Source organism: Rhinolophus sinicus, chromosome 18 (assembly GCF_057876585.1).
Source record: "Rhinolophus sinicus isolate RSI-liver-muscle chromosome 18, RSI-T2T, whole genome shotgun sequence".
NCBI classification, from domain to species: domain Eukaryota; kingdom Metazoa; phylum Chordata; class Mammalia; order Chiroptera; family Rhinolophidae; genus Rhinolophus; species Rhinolophus sinicus.
The window spans coordinates 40,251,343-40,274,650 of record NC_142518.1 but is presented as its reverse complement, the minus strand read 5'-3'; the positions used below and the strand labels follow the sequence as shown (position 1 = coordinate 40,274,650).

The following is a 23,308-nucleotide window of genomic DNA, read 5'->3' as shown; positions in this document are numbered from 1 at the left end:
ACGTCCATGTCACTTCATATTCATTGAAAATTCTCATGTCTCGTTTTCTCATTTTCTCAAGCACTCATTGTAAACATAATTAAATCTCCTTATATGAATTTCCATTAATCCGTTTTTCATGAGAAAGATAAAAATAAATGCATGGGAATTAAATACAGCAATGGATATTGAATCTCACAAATACTTCTTAAAAGCCTTTTTGAAACAGTAGCCACGTAGTTTTCACCTGTCACCTAGCAGGCACTTAAAGAATTACCAGTACTCTCAGGATACAATGACAGGGGCAGTGGCCTGGGTTCCTAGTTAAAGGAACGTGACAAGTGTGTCAACCTGTAGGAATCCAGGCAAGACACATGTGGGGGCGGAGCCCCAAAGAGTAGTTTCCAGGCTCTCGGCCTCACATAAAAAGGTGTTGGCTCAGGTAGTAAATGGCCAACTGTGATTGCATGGCCATCAGCTGTGGCTAGTTGGCTGTCAGCTGTAACCAGTGAGCCATTGGCCACTAATATAACTGCTGTGGCTACGCTAGCAGAGAGAGAGAGGAGGAAGAACGGGGGCTAGCAAGAAGATGGCGGCTGGGCTGGCAAGTGTGGATGGCGGTTTGCGGACAGTGTGAATCCAGCCTCCATTGAGAGTATAGTGCCGCCAGAGAGAATATAGTGGTATGACTCCCCTACCTATGGCTCCGTGGGTGTTCCTTTTTGGCCTCACCATATCCTGCGTTCTTGTATGGGGAGCGGGAGCAGAGACCCCGCAGGCCTCCCCGCACGACAAATGGCGCAGCGAGCAGGGTCTCCAGCATGACAACACATTATCTAAAATGTGGTCATGGATTTATGCAAGAAGTTTGTCCCGGCGTTCATTTTTATGTTTGAAACACAAGGTAAGAAATGTGGAAGGTGCATGTGCTAGAGTGTAGAGAAAGTGGCATTTCCAGAAGGTAAATGAATTACCTAACGTCAACCATTGAGACTTCAGAGTACCTTATTGGATACTGCACTATTACAAGGACGTAAAAATGAAGCTGATATGCAAAACGAGGTGAAAGTGATTGGGTGGTGGATGATTACTCAATTTTTCTGTTGTCTTTTCTCTGCCTTCCCAATTGACTGCAAATAGAAGAATTTCCTTTATCGCCTGACAGAAAAACTAGGAGTGAATATATGACTTATCTCCTCAGTGGGTTCTGTAATCTCCCTTCCCCCTGGGCAGGATGAAGGGGCAGTTGGCCCTCACCACACGGAATATAAGATGAGCATGCTAGAGGACAGAGAAAACAAATGGATTTCATACATTGAAAATACAATGGTAAGCAAAGAAAAAGACAGGCAAAAATGTAGCTGCAGAACTGAGGAAGGCTACAATGTGCTATTGCTCTTTGAGAAAGGAATTGGGTTATTTCTGCTGTCTATGTCAGGTTATGAAATAAAATATTTTTACTCTTTTTGACGACTTATACTTTCAGGAAGAGAACTGAATTTAAAATTTTCAAGCTTTTTCAAATGATTTTAGAACAGCTAACTCATGCTCTGAGTTTAATAAAATCTGGTGAAGTCACAATGCAATATGAATCTCATAGTGTTTACTGTGCACCTTTATAGGAGAGAAAACCAATAAAGAAAATCTTCCCAAGCTAATAATGGTCATCCTGGGGTGATGGGACTCCGGTTTAGTTTGCTTTGTTATAATTTGTGAATCCTCCAAATATTCTACAAGGAGCTTAGAGTGACTAGGGTACTGGAGAATACATGGATAAAAACCGAAAACAAACGGAGGAAAGCTGGTGACAAGACATTCCGATCAGCAGAAAGACAAGACTATGGAGCCAGGACACTTGGTTTCCAGTAGCGATGCTGCTGAAGGGAGCCTTTTGCTCAATGTTGGGCCTGGCACAGGGAGACTAGAGAGAAGCAGCCATTTATTGTGGAGGAGACTCACCACAGTTTTTTTCAGACGGGAAGGGCGGGGGAGGGATACGTTTATGCGGTCCCACACTGCCATCTAATGTCCAGAGAAACAGCGTTCAGGTTTCTAGCACAAACTCCATCCTTTTCTGTAGTTCTTTGAAAAACCACCACAGAAGGTGTGTCAACCCTTTATACCAATAAGGACCAGATAAACCAAACCTCTGCCCAAGAGACCTCTGGGAACCAAAAGCGCTGGCGTCTTCGTAAGTCCCGCCCTCGAAACCATAGCAACAGCGTGTGAAGTGCTTGTACCCAGGACTCCTGCACCAATAGGGCTGGAGCTGTGGTACAATTGACGGTTTCTGGGCCTGCGCACGGACCCCTTAGGTTGGTGTCAGTCTGGAGCCCACATCTGGCGGAACTTTCCTTCCAGTCCCTGTGACAGACTTTCAGTTGAGGGACTGGGTCACTTGTAACCCAGTTGCTCCACCCGCCCCTCCCTTACAAGTGAGGGACCTGGCCAATCCCCAGCTCTTCCTCCTATCCCCCCAGGCCTTGCCCCCCATCACCCCTCCCCCTACCTCCACCTGCCTGTGAACACCTACAACTGCTGACACACTCACTTGCCTCCTCTCAGCCCTCAGGCCAGGGAACCCTCCACAGGGTCTCACAGCCCAAGAGCTTGACTGGATCAACCCTGGAAAATCTCCTTAGGGATTTTCTCCTGGGCAACCGACCATCCCGGTGCTCAAGGACCTGCACTGGGGTGGGGACAGAGCCAGGAGTGCAGTTTCCAGGCTCTTGGCCCCACGTGGAAAGGTGCTCACTCGGGTAGTAAAGGGCCATCAACTGTGATTGGATGGCCATCAGCTGTGGCTAGTTGGCCATCAGCTGTCACCTGTGAGCCATTGGCCACTAATATAACTGCCTTGGCTACTCTAGCAGAAAATGGGGGCAAGAAGATGGTGGCTGAGCTAGCGAGCGTGGATTGCAGTTAGCACAGCAGATTGCAGCTGGCAAGGGGGGTTGGTTGGCAGATAAGCGGAAGGCAGGTTGCACATGATGTGGCTCCCGCTTCCTGTGTCCGCAACCCAGCTCCATCGAGAATATAGTGGTATGACTCCGCTATCTATGGCTCCGTGGCTCCGTGGGTGTTCCTTTGGGGCCTCACCATGTCCTGCTTTCTTATGTGGGGAGTGGGAGCTGAGACCCCACATGACAGCACCTCAGCTTTGATGACAAAACCCCACACCTTCCTGAACTGTTCATCTTGAATCCATGACCAGGAGAGCACTGCTTCTCACTTTCCCTGTCACCTTCCTACACCTCTCCCTTACTCACTGGTACCCGGCTTCCATTCCAGTGACCTCTCCTAATAATTCATGGAGAGCACAGAAGCTATGGGGGGGAGGTTCCTGAGCTTCGCAAACCCAGGCGAGGTGCTTCTCCCCTGGCATCCCCTGCTGACCCTGAGCGTACCTGCTCCTGACTGCAGCCAGCTCTCACCTGTGCTCAGGGTCCCATGCCTTCGCCCTGCTCAGGGACTGCTCCTGCACTCATCACTCCTCTTGGCTCCTGTCCCTTGTGCGTGCAGCTTCCCCAACAAAGGGGTGAACATGGAACCGCTTTGCACGTGTGATTCTGCTGCTACTGGGTCATTACCTGTTGATTTTCAGAGCAAAACTGTTTCATCTTGTCCTGAGACCATTCGCTTAGTGTATGTCACTTACGGAAATTGGAAATAATAGACCCAGAGTGGGACACTGAGGTCACTGTTGTCCTTGGCTCCTTTCACCACACTGGATAGTGGGAGGGGAGAAAAAAGCACAGGGACTTGATGACTTTGGTTTGTGTTCTCTTCTCTACGCAGCATGGAAAAAAGTCCTTAGGATTCCGAAAGGTAACATTTTGGTGGGCAACATATGTTTAAAATTTGAGTTTCTATCTCCTCAAGTGGGAGGGAAAATGAAATCAATTCCTGGGCTGGAGAAAAGCCACACACAATGCAAAGGGAGGAAAAGGAAACACCTTCCAAGGCTCTTCTTCACTTTTGTTGCTGCTATGAAGTCTCCTTCCAGCATTCCAGTCAGGATCTCAAAGGGCAGTCATGCCATTAACCCTGTAATTGCGATAACACCAAACAAAGGCATTTTCAAATGCCTTTTTTGTGTCATGCTATGGCATCTGGATATGCGGCAAAATTGATGTCAAATGTTACATCCTACTAATGTCATAAATGCTGGAAGGATCGTCGCGGTCAGTGAAACGTGACCAAAAAAAGGTATGAATGGGATCCACCTTCCCTGCTGTTTGACTCTGGTGAGCAGATTGGAATATAAACTCTGAATGTTAAAAACATGTTCGTATGGGTGATGCTTTTGCTCAGATGGTTGACTGTGGATTAAGGGAAACAAGCAAAAAGGCAAGGTCTATGTGGAGATACACATTTCGGTTCTTGAAGCAGTTTTCGGTTTCTAAGTAACGCGAATGTGCGTATTTCTGAGTGGGCGATGTGGGCTCTAAGACCCACGAGATACACGAGGCTTCAGATAGCCTGGTTTGTCCCTTGGACATGGGACAGTGCTGTGTGGCCTTGCAGCTCTTGGCGTTGCTGCTGCCAAAGCAAAGCCTCTGGCTTCTTTGGAACCTGAAATTCACAGTTCCTAAATGCCCCACCTGACTCTGTGCTGAAACTGGATGTTGCTGCTCTGGGCTGTTTTGTCCTCAGCAGGAGCTGTGCTGACCTGCAGGGAGGCTCAGTGAAGAGAACTGGGACCCTGGGACCTGTGCAGATGTAAGACACCCCTCCGTGAGCCCATCATCTAGGGACACATCACATCTGCTGCTTTGTCTAAGTCACTTGCCCAGGGAAAGGGGCTTGTTGTCTGATGGGATAACCTAACATGGAGCTGAGGAACGGCCCTGTATTTCTGATATAAGCTGGCTGCCTTCCCAATAGGATTCCTGCCAGAAGCTGCGAGATGGGGGAGGACACATCACAGAGAGGGTGACTCCTCCGTCAGGGAATCTCCCTGCTACGGACTAGGGTTCCAATTTCCAGGTTACTCCCAGTTTGCCACACTGGACTGACATCCCGCCTCTCCTTCCCTTACCTGCTCTGCCTGCCCACACCTTAGGATCTCAGTGGTTTGTTCAATGCAAGCATTCCCAGCAAGGAATTCATCTTTAGAGCTGGCTCACGAAATAACTGCCTGAGGCAAAGGGGACCTGCCTTATGGAAAAACGTGTGAAATTTCTTACTACATTTAGGATTTCATCCTGGTTAATTCCTTTCCACCATGTAGAGTCCCCATGGTAAAAGTTCTCTTCCGGGAAGGTTAGGAGAAAGATGTACAGCATAAATTTTCACCAGTGTCCCAGGATCATTCCTCAAGGGAGCCAGGCCTCCTCTGCATTTAAGGGGTTCGAGGTCTGTAACGTCGCTCAAGTCTGGGAATTAAATGTGGGCCGTGAGTCTGTGTTTCCTGAGTTGAATTCGACTTGCTCATTTGATCTAGAACTTTTTGTTTACACAGACCCAGAAAAACCTAGTGGGCTTGCTATGTATTTCGCTCCTAGGAACATCACGGTTAACTAGTCTCCAAGGTCGGTCTGTGGGAGTCAGACACTTCTGATTGCGGCTGTCACTGCTGTGCATTAGGGGAATCGCACCCACCCGGCCTGTGGCCATTCAGTGCTGCCCTCGCTACCTCAGCATCCAAATCCTGCCGCTTTGGGATCCGAGTTCATGTAGCTTTTCCTACTGAGTGGCTCTGGTCCAACTGCAAGTCCCATCATCCAGCGAGATTTCCATCCCAATTTACGAGGTGCAAAGCACAGTACACAGAGGGAGGGCACCATTCCCAGCTGGCTGGCAGAGGTCGGAAAGTGATGGCCTCCCTCCAGCAGCCACACCAGGCCTGTCCTGCCACCGACAATCAATCCTTTAGCACAGCTGAGGTTTCCCTTGTCTCCATTGCCTGCCTCCCGCATGGTCCCCCGGCTGTTGTGGTGGGGAAGAGGGAGGGAATTGCAGAGCCAGTCCCTGTCCTGTGGAGGTGAGCCTCTAACCAGGGAGAGAGAAATGACACCTGTACACGTGGTAGGCAGTGTGTTGTGGACCGCCTGTTAGGCGAGGTGGCCAGGAGAAGAGAGAGGGGAGGAGGACCAGCGTGGGCTGGTGTGGCTTTGGGGGGCTTGCTGGGGGCGGTCCTGAGTGCTGACTTTCTATGGTGTCCAGGAGGGACAAGGGAGAATGGGTGGGTGGGGATACCCGAGGGAGTCAGTGGCTACCCCACCCCCAACCCACTTAAGGACTTTGTCCCCACAACGGAGTATGGGCTGTAGGACATGTGGGGTCACATCTGAGACAGCACATTGTCCCAAGAGATAGACTAGAAGCCGGAATCCAGTGATGCTCAGACACGTGGAGCATGTCAAGTTCTAGACCAGGCAGGGAGCCGCAGTAACAAAGTGTTGGGAGAGAGTGGGTGTAAAATGTAACGCACCCGTCAATTTACATGAAATGCCCAGAAAGGGCAAATCTACAGGGACAGAAGTTAGATGAGAGGTTTCCCGGGCCTGGAGGTGGTCATGGGGATTGACTGCCAACAGGAACACGGATCTCTTTGGGGTGATGGAAGTGTCCTAGAACTGGATTGTGGTGGTGGTTGCTCCACCTGTATATGTACTAAAAGTCACCGCATTGGACTCTTAACTGGGCGAATTTTGTAATATGTGAGTTGCACCTCAAGAACGCTGTTTAGGAAATGTAATGCAAATGTTCCAGTGGGTCCTGGAGGAAAGTTATGCGGTTGTCGTCAGAACAACAAGGACTCCGTTGCTGTCTCTCTGTGTCCTGGGTCCTGCCTCCAGGACCCATCACTGCCTGCCTCCTCCCTGTGTCCCAGATGCTCCCGCCAGATGGAGTGGGTGGGCTCACAGTTCAAGTCAGGAAGTCAGGCCAGGAGGAGCGCTGGTGAGTGCACACGTCTGCGCGTGTCTGTGCGTGTTCATGCACACGCACCCTTTGGGTGATCATAGGGGTAATTCACAAACCCCGCTGCGGGCAGACTCCCATAATCCATCCAGCGTTGTAAATTGCACCTAGTTGTTTTCCATTGTTCAGGAATCCCAGGGACCCAGCTTCAGTTTCCTGGCCACCAGCCTGGGCCCTTCCCTCCAAAGTCTGATCACAGGCTGACAGGGAGAGTGGGGAGGGGTGTTGTCCCCTGCACAGCGCCCCCTGCCCATGCCAGGGACCCAGTGGGCATGCACAGCAGGACAGTAGCCAGGAAAAGGGAACCGCAGCCGCCTTTCCATCACGCAGCCATGGAGACTTGGGATGAGCCTCACAGGGGATGCTTCAAGCTGACGGGGGAGGGGCGGTGGTTTCCAGCAGCACTGGGTGTGCAGGAAGACCGACACCCTCACTCCCACCCCGTTCTTACCTCCGTGGCCACAGAGCTTTCTGTGGGTTGGGAGATACAATGTGTTCCAAGTAACAGGCTTCAATAGATGGTGCTGGGGGAGAGTCCAATTGAGTTCACTCAGAAAAGAGGGAAAGCAAGGGGGAGGGATTGGACACTGTTAGCAAGGGTGGCGTCAGTGTGAAAAGGGGTTCCGCTGGGGGAGCAGGCAGCAGTCCTGCGAGGCGGACACTAAGAGGCTTGTTCCTGGCGACATGGCAGGGCTGGAGACATGGGCACGTGAAGGGCTTTGAGAGTCAGACAAAACGTCTTCTGCAAGGTGTTTCCTGCTTGGAAGACTCATCACCGGTGGTCCTGAGGCTGTGCTCTGTGTTCCGGCACATGGAGAATAGAGGGCTGGACCACAGAGCAATGCAAAGGAACTCCCTGGTGATTCTGAACCCTGCAGAGGTGGGATGTCCATCTAGTGCTCAGATCACAACGAAACGGATGCAGGGCCCAGGGTCCAGGTGGGATTTTGGAAGTGCAGGGAGAGACCCGAGTGTGCAGTCTACACAGATCTTACCCGAGGGCCGCAGATAGCAGGCCACCATGAAATGAGTGGGGGTGTGCTCTCCGGTGAGGATGTGGGTGCAAAGCTCCGGAGATTTCTGCCATTGCCAAGTGGCCACAACCCAGGCACGATCAGAACTGACGGTCTTGGTGAAGGACTCCCTGTCTTTCCTAAACTCCTCACCCCTGTTTGATGGTAAGGGTCATAGGACCAGATGTGAGACAGCAAAAGGTGAGGAAAGGGGATCAGATGTGCCTTGGCTGTGACAAGAAGAGAACCAGTCTGTCTTCCGGATTGACCCCTTTAGGTCCTCTGGTTGAGACGCGAGAGCCCCCGAGACTCCGGGACTAGTCCCTGATTTCCAGTTGAGGGACTACTTAGGGCCTCAGAGCACCGCCGTCTCTGTGGATGGACGATTAGCCGGGTAGAGGGTATGATTTTCTGAGTTACAAGAAACGAATGAGACAATACGGACATTAATGTTTTCTAAGGCATACAGCTCCATCTAAAGTAAGCCTGTCACACCTGCTAGCTACGGTTCCTGCGGTTTCATTGTTGCTGTTGCCAGTACTTAATGGTACTTAATCTCCTAGATGGAAACACTCCGAGGGCAGGGGGCACCCCAGTTGCCAGGAGGTGGGGACCTGACACCTGCCCTTCACTAGCAGGGTTGATTGGCGCTCTCTCAGGACCAAGGCCCTGCCAGTGCCTGGGGCCGCGAGGTCTAGGAGACACGGGGAGGGTCTCCCTCGAAGAACCGCTTCTCTGAGGACACAGCCGGCTGGGCAGGAGGTCTTGGGAGATGTTTCTGGGTCTGTCAGCAACTACTGCGATTCTCAGCCGGGCGTCTCCACTCTAGTGCAGACACTGGCGTGATGTATCTTAGGAGAAAAGACGAGGAGGAAAACGACGTCTCATAAAAATACCGCCTTTCCTCATGTTCCTGCAGGATTGCTTTTCTGGCTCTGGAGACGTTTCCTGAAGCCCAGCTCCAGGACTCAGGCTTTGAGATGAAGGCCTGTCTTGTCCGAGGGGAAGGAGCCTGGCATCGCCTGTGGAGGCAAGGACGGCCTTCAGGAGACGTGCTCACCTCACTGACAACCCTCTTCAGCTCCTCCACTGTGTGAGTCTGTCTGGGCCTCTCCTGTTTCTGTGATGTGTTTTAGGGTTCTGTTTATGAGATGTTGATTGTTCTCCTGGGTTAAAGAGAGGCGGATGCCGGGACCCCAGTCTCCTCTCCCAGGGACTGACTGGAAGCTGGGCAGAGGAGGAGCTGGTACCCAGGATGAGCGCACATCCCAGATTCACTCGTGCTCCCCAGATTGCAGGGGCACTTTGGCTCCTTGATTTTTCCTGATTGATTTGCTCTCAGTGAGGAGCGCCCCCCTTCGTCCCTGCAATGTAACGGGAAAGAGGAACTCTTTCTTACTTCTAATTTGCTAAGTGTTGTCAGATGCAAACTTGTCAATGAGCCATGTGCACAAATGCTAAATCAGTTTCAGTGAAAATGCTCACTCTTGGATTTCCACCCACTCCCCTACTTCTTTACAGGATGGGGAAGGTGTACGTGTGGCTTGTGTGCCCGCGTGATGATGGGGGAAGGGGATGCATGACACACCTCTGTGGCTCAGTGTCATAGGTGGTCTCTGAGGAAGGATGACCCTCTTTCCCAGTCCCAGCGGTGAACTGACCCACAGCGCCCATGTGGGGCTGGTGAAACTGCATTTCTGACTCTCAGCTCTTGGTAGCACCCAGTGCTCCCTGACCGACTCAGTCTCACCTCACTCTGCTGACCCCTCTGAATGTTCCTCATCTTCCAACCTGCCCCTGCGCAGGACGGCCCGCTCCACAGCCTCGGCTGCAGGGTCATTTGCCCCTTGCCTGCTCAGGTTCCCCTCTGGGACCCGCGATCTGGTCAGCCACTTTCTACATCCCCCGCAAGGAGAGCAGGCCCCTGGGGTGTCACCTGCACCACAGCGGAACCCAGATTGGCTCCAGAAAGCTGTGATCCAAAACTCGCGCCGTCCCTCTGCCCAAAGACACTGCTGGCTCACTGTGCACACTGTCCTCCTGTGAGTCTAGAGAGAGAAGGGGTTGAAACCCTCCTTGACATGGAGGGCCTCTGCACCGCTTGTCTCACCTGCCCTGTCTGAGCTCTGTGACCTGTGCCTGCCACTGCCCCTGTGGGCCTTTCCCCCCGTGACTGGAACAGACACTCTTTGCGGGGCCTTGTCTTTCATGTTGACCCCCGACTTCCCCTACTCTATCCAGGTCAACGGAGCACACTGTGCAACGTGTGCCTTGTCCAGAATGTTCGGACCATATGTGGTCACTAAACCCCTCACGTCAGAAATATAAAATGAAGTAGAGTGAGGAAGAACAGCATGGTCACATGGGCCAAGGCGACAAAATCATATCTAAGATGAGCATACAAAAGCATATGTGGGATCAGAAAATATGGAAATTAGTTGTGGCCTTGACAAGACCAGCAGCAGTGGAGTGGTAGGGACAAAAGTTGTGTTGAAGGGGGTTGAGCAGATAAACAGGAGAAGTTGAAACAGTTTTTTTTTCAGTCACTGTAGACGGCATTTATTTCCCTCATTAAAAAACCTCCATAGCGCATATAAGTTTAAAATCAAACTTCTCGTTCAAAGTGTTGCACACATAGTGAAATAGAAGCGTTTAATTGCTTTATGTTTACAGTTTTAAAAGTCTGAAATGCACTGAGGGAAAATCTGAGAAAGCCAGATTTAACATGTTTTAGGGAGTAAACTTTATAATGACTGTGTCGACTATTCTGCCCCCAATGCCAGTTCTACAGACCACGCTACTACAATCTACAGGAAACCATGAAGTAAACTAGGTACGAGCTGAGTCCTGCATAATGAAGAAAGAGGTAAAATGATGTAGGGTGGAACAGTTTCTGTTGTACGTAATTTCTGTCAAGCCTTCAAGAGTAAAAAGCAAACTCCAAAGGTTTAACTCACACTGCAGCCGTATTGAAAACTGTCCAGGTCCGCCCCTCTCCCTCAATTAATTCCTCCCTCCAGTATAATGTGAAAATAAAAGTATCTCCAGTGGCCGGGGGCATGGGCCCTGAAAAAGAAATGGGGTACCCAGCCATTGCTCTCCTTGACATGGAGCCATCACCAGCACTGGAAATAGTTTTGCTTTTAAAATCAACACGTTTATCGCGCCAGCAGCTGCAGAATGACACGTGGGAAGGAGATGGGTTTCCAAGCACCCCTCTGTTGGGGGAAGGCTGCATGCAGAAGGAGGTGAGGGTTCAGGAGAGGAGTGTGGTAAGTGCAGGAGCAAGTTCCCGGAGCAGCTGGAAGGCATGGAATCCTGAACACTGGGTGATGGCAGGCTGCAGTGAGGAGCGGGAATCCTCCCGGGCAGCAGAGGATGCCAGGTCAGAAAGACGTGGATTGGTTTGGGGCAGCTCTCAGAAGTCCCCCCCCCATTACTTCTGTCTTCTCCATGAATTATTCGCTGAGGCCATTGGAAAGGAAGTGGGTCCCCTGTGAATAAGGCAGTTGTGTCGGTAGCATGACATGGAAAGTGAGAAGTAATGCTTTCCTGATCATGGATTTAAGATAATTCAGTCAAGTTTCCAGTTCTGTGATCACTGCTCAGGGTCTCAGACAGAGACATGGACTTATTGACACAGAGCAGCAGAGTAAGGACAGGAGAGAACAGCTAGAGAGGGTGCCTGATGGGCAGTTTGTGGTACTGAGTAAGCTGGGTAAGACGGGGCCTGATGGAAGATGTCCAAAGCTGTGGGGTCCACACTGGACACCCCCAGAAGTTGAAGGCTGTATGAGCAGACCCATTAGAGTGAGGGAGCTGGACTCCTATGGCAGGGTGTTGAGGTGACTAGTCACGGAGGGCTACAAAGGGACATCATGTGTTCATTTGTGTGTGTGTATGTGGGGGGGGGGGACATAGGTGGGGTGGATTCCCTGATGCCCCAGGCTGTACCTTGGGCAGGGGATGCGGTATCCGGAGGACCATAGCATGTCTGAGGACAGAGAGGCTCTGCTTAGGCCAGGGCGAGGCCCCTGGGCCCAGAGGGTTCCCGAAAGTGAGGCTGAGAGGAAGAGGAGGGGGAGGAGGACGGTGTCTCAGGCCCGCCAGCCGAAGGCAGAAGCTGAGTAGGCCGGGCGGGAGCAGGATGACTAGGGCAGTGGTACAGGCGCCGCACGAGGGGCGCAGGGACCGCTGTGTCAGTCGGGCGACAGGACGTGGACGTCACAGAGCGGGGACGCTAGCGCACAGTGCAAACAGGGTGCAGAAGGCACCTCCGGCACAAGGCTGCAGGGCGAACGGCAACGACCTCACGGCGCCCCCGCGCGCAGGCTCAGAACTGGCCAATCCGGGCGCAGCACCGCCACGCATGCGCATCCGCCCAGGGGCGTGCACTCGCGGCCTTTGTCGCAGCGATTCCGAGGGCAGCCTCGGGAGCGGGGGCCGTGCCCAGGGCTGCCCGGCGGCACCACTCGGGTGGTCGCAGTGCTCCGCGGGGCTTCGGGGTCAGCGCGCTGTTCTTCCTCCGCCTAGGTCTCCTCGGAAACCTCCTGAAACGGAGCGGTGTTTGACTTGCCCGTGAAGCACGGAGTTTCTGTGCGCAGCAGGGGGCAGTGTTGTGCCGCGCAGGCGCCGGCTCCCCGCTCCCCCGCCCTTCTCGTTAGAAAAAACTCGGCAGTGTCTTCACCGCATCGCGGTGTTTTCCTTCTGCGCCTGCGCACGATCCCGGGCCTTGCTGTTTGTTGGGCTCCCTTTCCGTGGATCTGTTTTGTAAAGCTTGTGCCTGGGGACAAAAATCCCTGTTCCTTCCAAATTACCTCTTCTTCTCCTGGGCTGCTTGGGTTCCTCAGGAACTTGTGGTTCTGTTTTTCCGAATGCGCTGGTCGCTGTCTTTCCCCACCTCGTTTGGCCTTGGCTGGGCCTGTGTCCATAGGTTCCTCCGTTATGAAACGCCCTCATGTCAGGGTAGAAGCTTTGGACGACAGATAAATGTACTGAAGGGTCACCCAAACCACAGTGCCGGCACCCCGCCTAGGCCATTATTAGTGTTTTGTGCTAACTCCCCTTAGCATTTTTCTTCAAGAGCTGTATTTTCAGTGTACTTACCTTCCTTTTTGCATCCTAACCTCTACCTCCTTCGGGTTTAAAGTCAGTTTTACAGGGTTGAAAGTCGTTTTCATATTTAACGTCATTGTACAGAAAAGTAACGCTGAGGTGTTGTAAATGTAGAAAGCTTTTGTGAGTGTTGAGTTGAGGACACAGCGACCCGTGTAAGATGCAAAGGCAGCACCCGGGTTCCGGGTTCCCCTTTGCGACCGCAGGAGCGCAGTGCCTGTCTGGTGCACGCCTGTATCCCCAGCACCTGGAAGCCTACCTAACGCGGAGTGGGGGCTCACTCAGCATAGGGAAATTTTTCGAAATATGATTTTCAGGACACTTTTCTTTCTATGTGTAAAAATCCGTCTTTGCCCAGCCGTGGATTATAATATAGCAACAGTTCTACATGGGGTTTTTATTGTTGTTGTTTGTTTTTGTTTTCATTTGGCCCTTTTCAAGTCGGCATGAGTCTATGTCATTAACATTTCTTAAAATGAGATTTTCTGAGTTGTACTAGGTCACTTGACGGAGATCCATTTACATTGTTGGTGACAGACTCAGGACACACCCAAACACTTTCCAGTTTCAAGCCTGTTTCCTTCACTCCAAAAAGAGTTGAATGAGGCTGGAGTGAACAGGACGTAGCAGAGAACGGCCTTGATCGAGATGGTGCGTCTTTAATATTGCTCCCTGGGTTCATCAGCTATCTTTTCAGAAGCACCCTGGCCTGCTGCATGATTGGTTCATAGACCATGGATTCTGGAACATACTGTATGGTGATTTGGTCTCGAGGTTCCAAACTGCAGTCACCCTGTCCTGCTGCCTGGGATGCTTGCTTTGGGTGATGTAATGAGGGGCTGTGGGTATAAAGAATACACTGAACATGACCTTAGGGGCCCAAACACCGCCAGGCTATTGGAATTGGGAACAAGGCATCTGCCAGCACTGTGTATGAAGCCAGCCTGATCTGAACGTAGATGTCTTTCTCACTAAGTCCAGCTAATACTTGGACATACATTTATATCAAGCCTCACAGAACAGAAAACAGTCCCAGGTTCCTTCCAATTATGTCTCATTTTAGCAGTACTGACCACGAATAGTTTGAACACATTGATCGTGACAACTTCTTTACCATAAATGCTCCTGCTTATTGGACACCCAGTTCTTCCCTAGTATTTTCTTCCACTCCGGTCTCCTGGAGGGCCTTGGGCCAGGGCTCAGGAGAACTCCCTTCCGGTTCCTGGTCTACCAGCCTTACCGTTTTTTTACTCTCTGAGCCGCTTTGCTTTCTCAGCTGCTGTTTCTTCCATTTTAAGAAGGGGACTTGCACTGAGGTACCAGTTGAACACGGAGGACCACGCAGGAAAGCTGTGGTGAGAGGGCTGCTGCTCCCAGTCAGAAACTCTGCTTTTCTCCTGTGTGTGTTGGAATTCATTCTAGGAAGCGTTAGCTTTCCTCTTCTGTAGAGTTCAATGGTCTACATACCGTAATATTCCCGTTGATGCCACTGCCCCCGACACGAAAGGAAGAATGGAGAATACTGAAATTGTAAACATGAACACACTGGGCCTTCCTTAGGCGTACAGACATGAAAAGTGGCCCAGAGTTTAGATCCCCAACGCTGTGAAGCACCTATACCCGCCTTGTTGTAATGGAAAGATTATCTGAAAGAGAAACATCTTTTAAAAGCTAATATATTTTTGATCTCGTCTCATACACTAGACATTCCCCTGAGTTAATAAGTGTATGGACTGCAGCATCATCAAAAACCCAAACCAAGACGAATTAGAGCCTTCATTTCAGTTTAGCGAGCTTTTCATGGAGTACCTTTTCCAAATGGGAAATCATAGTTGCTATATTTGATAACTAATGGCATCCTTTGGTGCGTTATTCTGACACAGACACACATTGTGTGCAATTTAAGGATGTAGGGAAAGGCTTTACTACCCCTGAAGTTATTATTCAAGAGCTTGTGCTCCTACCTGTTACAAAGTCATGTGGGAAGGCGTTTTGCGTATATACTGTGTCAGGCAGTGCACTAAAGCCTCTGTATGTACTGCCGTCTCATCCATGAGGGAAACCTTACCTGGTAGGTTAGTACAAATATGCCCATTATCAGATGAGAAAAATACTGCCATTAGATCCCTGCCAGGCGTGTCTGTAGAACCTGAGCCCTGTGATGACTCGGGCACACTTTTCCCTGTAGTCTCACTATTGGGAACACTGGGAGTTGCCTTGAGAAAATGCTTCCTATTGACCAGTGTTGACTGTCCCTCATGCACGTGACCCTGTAGAACTCTGTGCTTTTACTTCTGGGAAATTGGGGTCAAATCAGTGGTAGCACCTGGGGAGAAAAGACTCCAGTTCAAGTGATTCAAATGGAGGTTAAAGGCTTCATCCAGCTGATGTGTGTCACCTACAGACCAGGGACACCTCTGAGCTGAAGCAGAACTGGAGACTGTACAGGGAAAGTAGCAGGAAGGAATATGGATATGCAAAGGGCATGAGAAGCCCATGTAGAGGGGAAGGAGAGCAGAGGTCCCAGTGCAGGGAAAGCAGAAGAGAGGTCCATGCCTCTGCTGTTCCCAGGTTGCAGTTTCTGTATCAGCTGCTCATGTGTGGTTGGAGAGGCTGGGAATTGGTTCTGCTGCTTCTCTGACTCTTGGTGCAAATCTCATTCCAGCAGCCTTCAGAAAAGTTGTTTGACAGCTGTTTTTGTACGTCTTTTGTTTGTTCTGTTTTCCGGGTTAGAGGAGGTGCCAAAGGAGGTGCAGGAGGGAAGAATCGTGAAAAACAATTTCAAGGAGACAAGGATTGAACCAAGGAAAAGTGGGGCCTGTTTTAATTATTTTACGGTGTCTCCTCTTGCAGGATGAACTCCTTTCATTGTCAGCTGATTCTTTTCAGAGGCAGGAAGAGAGATGTACAAGGTCCAGGAATTGAGTCCAGAAGTGGGGTGAAGGAGCAGTGCGTTCTTGGTCTCCAGTACGATCATGGCCTGGATCATGTGTTTCCACAGCCCAGTGGGCAGCTCTTGATTAGACATGATTGGATGCCCTTGGGAAGGAGTATAGGTATCAGAATGAAAAGAAAACAAGCAAAGGAGACATGGAGGTAGCGAATTAACTTCACGTTCATGTCACTTCATATTCATTGAAAATTCTCATGTCGCGTATTCTTATTTTCTCAACTATTCATTTTAAAGTTAATTAAATCTCCTTATATGAATTTCCATTAATCCATTTTGCATGAGGAAGATATAAAATAAATGCATAGGCATTAAATATAGAAATGGGTATTGAATCTCACAAATACTTCTTAAAAGCCTTATTGAAACAGTAGTGACATAGGTTTTACCTGACACCTTGCAGGCACTTAAAAAATTACCATTACTCTCAGGATATAATGACAGGGGCAGTGGACTGGGTTCCTAGTTAAAGGAAGGTGACAAGTGTGTCAACCTGTAGGAATCCAGGCAAGACACATTATCTAAAATGTGGTCATGAGTTTATGCAAGAAGTTAGTCCCGGCGTTCTTTTTTATGTTTGAAACACAAGGTCGGATATGTGGAAGGTGCATGTGCTAGAGTGTAGAGAAAGTGGCATTTCCAGAAGATAAATGAATTACCTAACGTCAACCATTGAGACTTCAGAGTTCCTTATTGCATACTGCACTATGACAAGGACGTAAAAATGAAGCTGATATGCAAACGAGGTGAAAGTGATTGGGTGGTGGATGATTTCTCAATTTTTCTGTTGTCTTTTCTCTGCCTTCCCAGTTGACTGCAAATAGAAGAATTTCCTTTATCGCCCGACAGAAAAATTAGGAGTGAATATATGACTTAATCTTCTCAGTGGGTTCTGTAATCTCCCTGCCCCACTGGGCAGGATGAAGGGGGCAGTTGGCCCTCACCACAGGGAAGATAAGGTGAGCATGCTAGAGGACAGATAAAACAAATGGATTTCATACATTGAAAATACAAAGGTAAGCAAAGAAAAAGACGGGCAAAAATGTAGCTGCAGAATTTAGGAAGGTTACAATATGCTATTGCACTTTGAGAAAGGAATTGGGTTAGTTTTGCTGTGTATGTCAGGTTATGAAATATAATATTTTCCCTCTTTTTGACGACTTATACTTTCAGGAAGAGAAATGCATTAAAAAGTTTCAAGCTTTTTCAAATGATGTTTAGAACAGTTACCTCATGCTCTGAGTTTCATAAAATCTGGTGAAGTCACAATGCAATATGAATCTCATAGTGTTTACTGTGCACCTTTATAGGTGAGAAAACCAGTAACGAAATTCTTCCCAAATTAATGGTCATCCTTGGGCGATGGGACTATGGTTTGGATTGCTTTCTTATAATTTGTGAGTCCTCCAAATATTCTACAACGAGCTTAGAGTGACATGGGTAAGTGGAGAATACATGGATAAAAAAACTATAACAACGGGAGGAAATCTGGTGACAAGACAATCAGATCAGCAGAAGATTCTGTGGAGCCAGGACACTTGGTTTCTAGCAGGGATGCTACTGATGGGGGCCTTTTGTCCAGTGTTGGGCCTGGCACAGGTAGGCTTAGAAAGAAAGAGCCATTTATTGTGGTGGAAACTTAGAGTAGTTTTTTTCAGACAGGAAGGGCGGGGGAGGGAGACTTTTATACGGTCCCACACTGCCATCTACTGTCCAGAGAAACTGAGCTTGCAGCTTTCTGGCACAAACTCCCTCCTTTTCTGTAGTTTTCAGAAAGAACACCACAAAAGGTATGTGAAGCCTTCATGCCAATAAAGGCCAGATAAAGCAAACCTCAGCCCAAGAGACCTCTGGGAACCAAAACCAGCTGGCGTCTTCGTAAGTCCCGCCCTCGAAACCATAGCAACAGCGTGTGACGTTCTTGTACCCAGGACTCCTGCACCAATAGGGCTGGAGCTGTGGTGCAATTGACGGTTTCTGGGCCTGCGCACGGACCCCTTAGGTTGGTGTCAGTCTGGAGCCCACATCTGGCGGAACTTTCCTTCCAGTCCCTGTGACAGACTTTCAGTTGAGGGACTGGGTCACTTGTAACCCAGTTGCTCCACCCGCCCCTCCCTTACAAGTGAGGGACATGGGCAATCCCCAGCTCTTCCTCCTATCCCCCCAGGCCTTGCCCCCCATCACCCCTCCCCCTACCTCCACCTGCCTGTGAACACCTACAACTGCTGACACACTCACTTGCCTCCTCTCAGCCTTCAGTCCAGGGAACCCTCCTGTTGAGCGGGGGACCCTGCTCGCTGCGCCATTTGTCTGAGTGGGTGGAGGCCTCCTTGTAAGATGTCCACCACCCTCGGATCCTAAGGCCGCAGCAGATCAACAAAAGGAGGACAACGCCTTCTGTGGCCAAGAGGGAGGTGTGCCAGCTGGAGGCTTGAGTCTCCCAGGCACACCGTGCCTCCTGCTCCCGGCATTGCTCCTCGCTCCTCGTGGGTCTCCCAAAGCTGAACTTTTGGACGCATAAACTGCTCCACCACCCCTGCATGACAACTGGACAACAGGAAATCCCGCCCCTCCTTGAAGTCCCTTCTAGCATTCCCCTCTCTCCTCACCTCAACACCCTGCCCTGCTCATCCAACCCTCTGCCGCTAATGCCTGTGTTTGCACTGACTTCAACCTCTGGGAGACCTGCAGTGTGGACCCCACAGCCTTCCTCACCTTGCACCAGGCCCGTCCTTACCCAGCTTACCCAGGGGGATAAACTCCCCCTCCTGCACGCTTGGCTCCCTGCCACATGGACTCTCCATCCTCTCCTGCTGTGCTCCAACAAGGGGCACATCCCCACCTGTATCTCAGCACCTGGGGTTTGATGACAAAACCAGACACCTTCCTGAACTGTTCATCTTGAATCCATGACCAGGAGAGCACTGCTTCTCACTTTCCCTGTCACCTTCCTACACCTCTCCCTTACTCACTGGTACCCGGCTTCCAATCCAGTGACCTCTCCTAATAATTCATGGAGAGCACAGAAGCTATGGGGGGGAGGTTCCTGAGCTTCGCAAACCCAGTGGAGGTGCTTCTCCCCTGGCATCCCCTGCTGCCCCTGAGCGTACCTGCTCCTGACTGCAGCCAGCTCTCGCCTGTGCTCAGGGTCCCTTGCCTTCCCCCTGCTCAGGGACTGCTCCTGCACTCGTCACTCCTCTTGGCTCCTGTCCCTTGTGCATGCAGCTTCCCCAACAAAGGGGTGAACATGGACCCTCTTTGCTCGTGTGATTCTGCTGCTACTGGTTCATTACCTGTTGATTTTCACAGCAAAACTGTTTCATCTTGTCCTGAGACCATTTGCTCAGTGTATGTCACTTACAGATATTGGAAATAATACACCCACCAGTGGGACAGTGAGATCACTGTTGTCCTTGGCTCCTTTCACCACACTGGACACTGGGAGGGGAGAGAAAAGCACAGGGACTTGATGACTTTGGTTTGTGTTCTCTTCTCTAGGCAGGATGGACAAAAGTCCTTAGGATTCAAAAAGATAAGATTTAGGTGGGCAACATATGTTCAAATATTGAGTTTCTATCTTCTCCAAGTGGGAAGGATAATGAAATCAATTGCTGGGCTGGAGAAAAGCCACAGACAACACAAAGGAGAAAAAGAAAACACCTTCCAAGGCTCTTCTTCAGCTTTGTTGCTGCTACTGAATTCTCCTCCCAGCATTGCAGTCAGGATCCCAAAGGGAAGCTCTGCCAGGAACCCTGTAATTGCAATGACACCAAACAAAGCATTTTCAAATGGCTTTTTTTGTGTCATGGCTTGTGGCATCTGGATGTGTGGCAAAATTGATGTCAAATGTTACATAATTCTAATTTCATAAATAGTAGAGGGATCGTCGTCATCAGGGAAACGTGAACAAAAAAAGGTGTGAATGTTATCCACCTTCCCTGCTGTTTTACTCTGGTGAGCAGATTGGAATATAAACTCTCTGAATGTTAAAAAAAAAAACACCAAAAAAAAACAACACATACATGTTTGTATCGGTGATGGTTTTGCTCAGATGGTTGACTGTGGAATAAGGGAAACAAGCAAAAAGGCAAGGTCTATGTGGAGATACACATTTCGGTTCTTGAAGCAGTTTTCAGTTTCTAAGTAACGCTTGTGAAACCAGACATGTGGTCCATCAGATATCTGATGATGTCGGGCGTATGTGCGTATTTCTGAGTGGGCCATGTGGGCTCTAAGACCCACGAGATACACGAGGCTTCAGATAGCCTGGTTTGTCCCTTGGACATGGGACAGTGCTGTGTGGCCTTGCAGCTCTTGCGTTGCTGCTGCCAAAGCAAAGCCTCTGGCTTCTTTGGAACCTGAAATTCACAGTTCCTAAATGCCCCACCTGACTCTGTGCTGAAACTGGATGTTGCTGCTCTGGGCTGTTTTGTCCTCAGCAGGAGCTGTGCTGACCTGCAGGGAGGCTCAGTGAAGAGAACTGGGACCCTGGGACCTGTGCAGATGTAAGACACCCCTCCGTGAGCCCATCATCTAGGGACACATCACATCGGCTGCTTTGAGTAAGTCACTTGCCCAGGGAAAGGGGCTTGTTGTCTGATGGGATAACCTAACATGGAGCTGAGGAACGGCCCTGTATTTCTGATATAAGCTGGCTGCCTTCGCAATAGGATTCCTGCCAGAAGCTGCAAGATGGGGGAGGACACATCACAGAGAGGGTGACTCCTCCGTCAGGGAATCTCCCTGCTACGGACTTGGTTCCAATTTCCAGGTTACTCCCAGTTTGCCACACTGGACTGACAGCCCGCCTCTCCTTCCCTTACCTGCTCTGCCTGCCCACACCTTAGGATCTCAGTGGTTTGTTCAATGCAAGCATTCCCAGCAAGGAATTCATTAGAGCTGGCTCACGAAATAACTGCCTGAGGCAAAGGGGACCTGCCTTATGGAAAAACGTGTGAAATTTCTTACTACATTTAGGATTTCATCCTGATTAATTCCTTTCCACCATGTAGAGTCCCCATGATAAAAGTTCTCTTCCGGGAAGGTGAGGAGAAAGATGTACAGCATAAATTTTCACCAGTGTCCCAGGATCATTCCTCAAGGGAGCCAGGCCTCCTTTACATTTAAGGGGTTTGGCATCTGTAAAGTGGATCACGTCTGGGAATCAAATGGGGGCCGTGAGTCTGTGTTTCCATGAGTTGAATTCGACTTGCTCATTTGATCTAGAACTTTTTGTTTACACAGACCCAGAAAAACTTAGTGGGCTTCCTATGTATTTCGCTCCTAGGAACACCACGGTTAACTAGTCTCCAAGGTCGGTCTGTGGGAGTCAGACTCTTCTGCTTGAGGCTGTGAGGGCTGTGCATTAGGGGAATCGCACCCACCTGGCCTGTGGCCATTCAGTGCTGCCCTCGCTACCTCAGCATCCAAATCCTGCCGCTTTGGGATCCGAGTTCATGTAGCTTTTCCTACTGAGTGGCTCCGTCCGACTGTAAGTTCCGTACGACAGTGAAGAGCAATCACAGAGGGCTTCCAGGATGGATGCCGGGATTCTCCTCACACATTTGTTTCTCGAAGTATTGGTGCAAGGTATGTGTTCTGTGCCCTCCCAGTTTGCATGTGAAGCTGCTAAATGGGAAATCCACTCTAACATTCCAATCCCCTTAGCCTTTGAATCCTTTCCTCTGCATTAGGTCAATGGAAGGACATTCATTCCTATGGAAATTGTTCTCAGACTGTCTTGGAGTTTATTTGAACCAAACGGTGGATGTGCACAGAAGCAAGATATCAACAGATTGAGAAAGTGCTCTGGAGAATGGCAGTGTTGCATTTTGTTTGATACATTTAGAATCAAAGGAGAAAAGGCAAGGACAAGTTACATGCAATTCCGTGGCGGTAAATGAAAGAGGTCTGAGAAAGCACAGCGGGGAAATTTCCGGGAGTGGATAGAAAGTTAAATGGAGAGATACATACTTCCTTTACATTGGTGGGTACAGGACCATTAGCGTTTATCCTTAGCAGTAAATAGAGATGGTATTTTGCAAGAATATCACGGTGAGGAGTTTCGTGGTTTTGTGTCCTGTGCCTGTTGTCGTTCCTGGGAAGGGTCTGTAAAAGAAAACGACTCTGACATTTCACAGGCATGTTATCCTACATACTTAAGACCGAGGGATGGCGCTCCCTTGACGTCAGATTAGCCTTTTGCTAAAGAAGCTCTAGGCCTTGTATGCCACTACCTCCCAGGTTCTTCCCTTCCCAGTTAAGAATTTATGATGAGACCATCCTCTGTGGTTCCTTTTGGTCACTGAGCGTCTCCGGCCACGCAAGAATTCTGCACTTTTGTCTGCTGTGCAGCCCCTTTCACGTTCAGAGGAGTGAGCCCACCTCATCATGGGTCCCACTCTGACCTCACCTCCAGAGGCCTGCTGCGACAAGCGTCTGCAGATGGAGGTACAAGCAAAGACAAATAACGATAGGGGCTAGTTCTGAGAATGCTTAGCATTGTATTGCATGTCAACTAAAGCACGGGGGACCATCGCCATTTCCTTAGACACTGCAGGGTTAATCCCTCAGTGTTGGAAAGGCCTGTTCTACTGAGGCTGTGGAAACTTCCACTGGGTGAGAAAAGGGTAATGGTGCCTGGGGGCTGGGGAGACTTCTTTCACTGGCAAAGAAGACTCATCCGAAGTTAGGGGCCGAATGTCCCCAGTTTCATCAGCGACGTTCCCACAGGTTCCCATCCCAAATTACAGGATCCCGTTCTTTCCCCATCAGTTGCCCTCGCTTTAATTGTAGACACCCTGCAAGGATAGGACTTCAGCAAGCTTTGTAATTTAGCCAATTGCAGGAGGAGTCTGCATTTGGTTTTCAGCGATTTCGGTCCTGTGGATACAGGACGTGAGGTTCTCCTTCAGGGCACACCTAGAAGACCTTGGATTGTTTAGTGGCTCTTGAGCTGGGAATTCAAATCCCGGAAGTCACCTTTTTGTTTTACCACTTTCTCCAGGCACATTACAAGAAACCAACCGTTGTCTGTGTATTCCTTACTTTTTCTACAATGTTCCCAAGTAACACATTCAGCATCAGTTAGTTCCTCACTTCCTATTAGTGGTTGATTAAGCGTATCCAATGCAGATATTTGCATATCTCTATAAAGAGTCCAGTGACTCTCCCTGCCCTCTTTCCCACTGAGATTAGAGTCATTGCTTTCTTTAAGTCTGATCAGGTTAGACAGCCGGTTGCAGAAACACAAGAACAAAGTCTGAAAACTGTTACTTAAAATGTGTGTTCTCTACAACCTACCTCTCCGTTACCATAATGTGTA

The 23,308-nt window shown here is 49.7% G+C and overlaps 1 protein-coding gene and 1 long non-coding RNA gene across 31 annotated transcripts in view; one reads left to right on the top strand and one right to left on the bottom strand.

Moving 5' to 3' along the window:
* Positions 1-23,308, top strand: part of LOC148754611 (P antigen family member 3-like) — a 113,959-nt gene that overhangs the window by 13,395 nt on the left and 77,256 nt on the right. For 8 of the 30 annotated variants that reach the window (XR_016020067.1, XR_016020062.1, XM_088795254.1 and 5 more), the window contains exon 2: positions 8,839-9,012. The exons of 1 other annotated variant lie outside the window; for it this stretch is intronic. Coding sequence is in view for 6 of the 29 variants with exons in the window: in XM_088795254.1 (XP_088651380.1) it covers positions 8,900-9,012 (113 nt within the window). In the remaining 23 variants the exon portion in view is untranslated. 21 more of the 30 variants (XR_016020060.1, XR_016020057.1, XR_016020052.1 and 18 more) reach the window with 18 other exon arrangements.
* LOC148754612 (uncharacterized) lies at positions 15,308-18,348 on the bottom strand. The gene is made up of 2 exons (XR_016020092.1): positions 18,223-18,348; positions 15,308-16,073 (listed from the first exon to the last, which is right to left on the bottom strand). It is a non-coding gene; the product is annotated as an uncharacterized LOC148754612 (long non-coding RNA).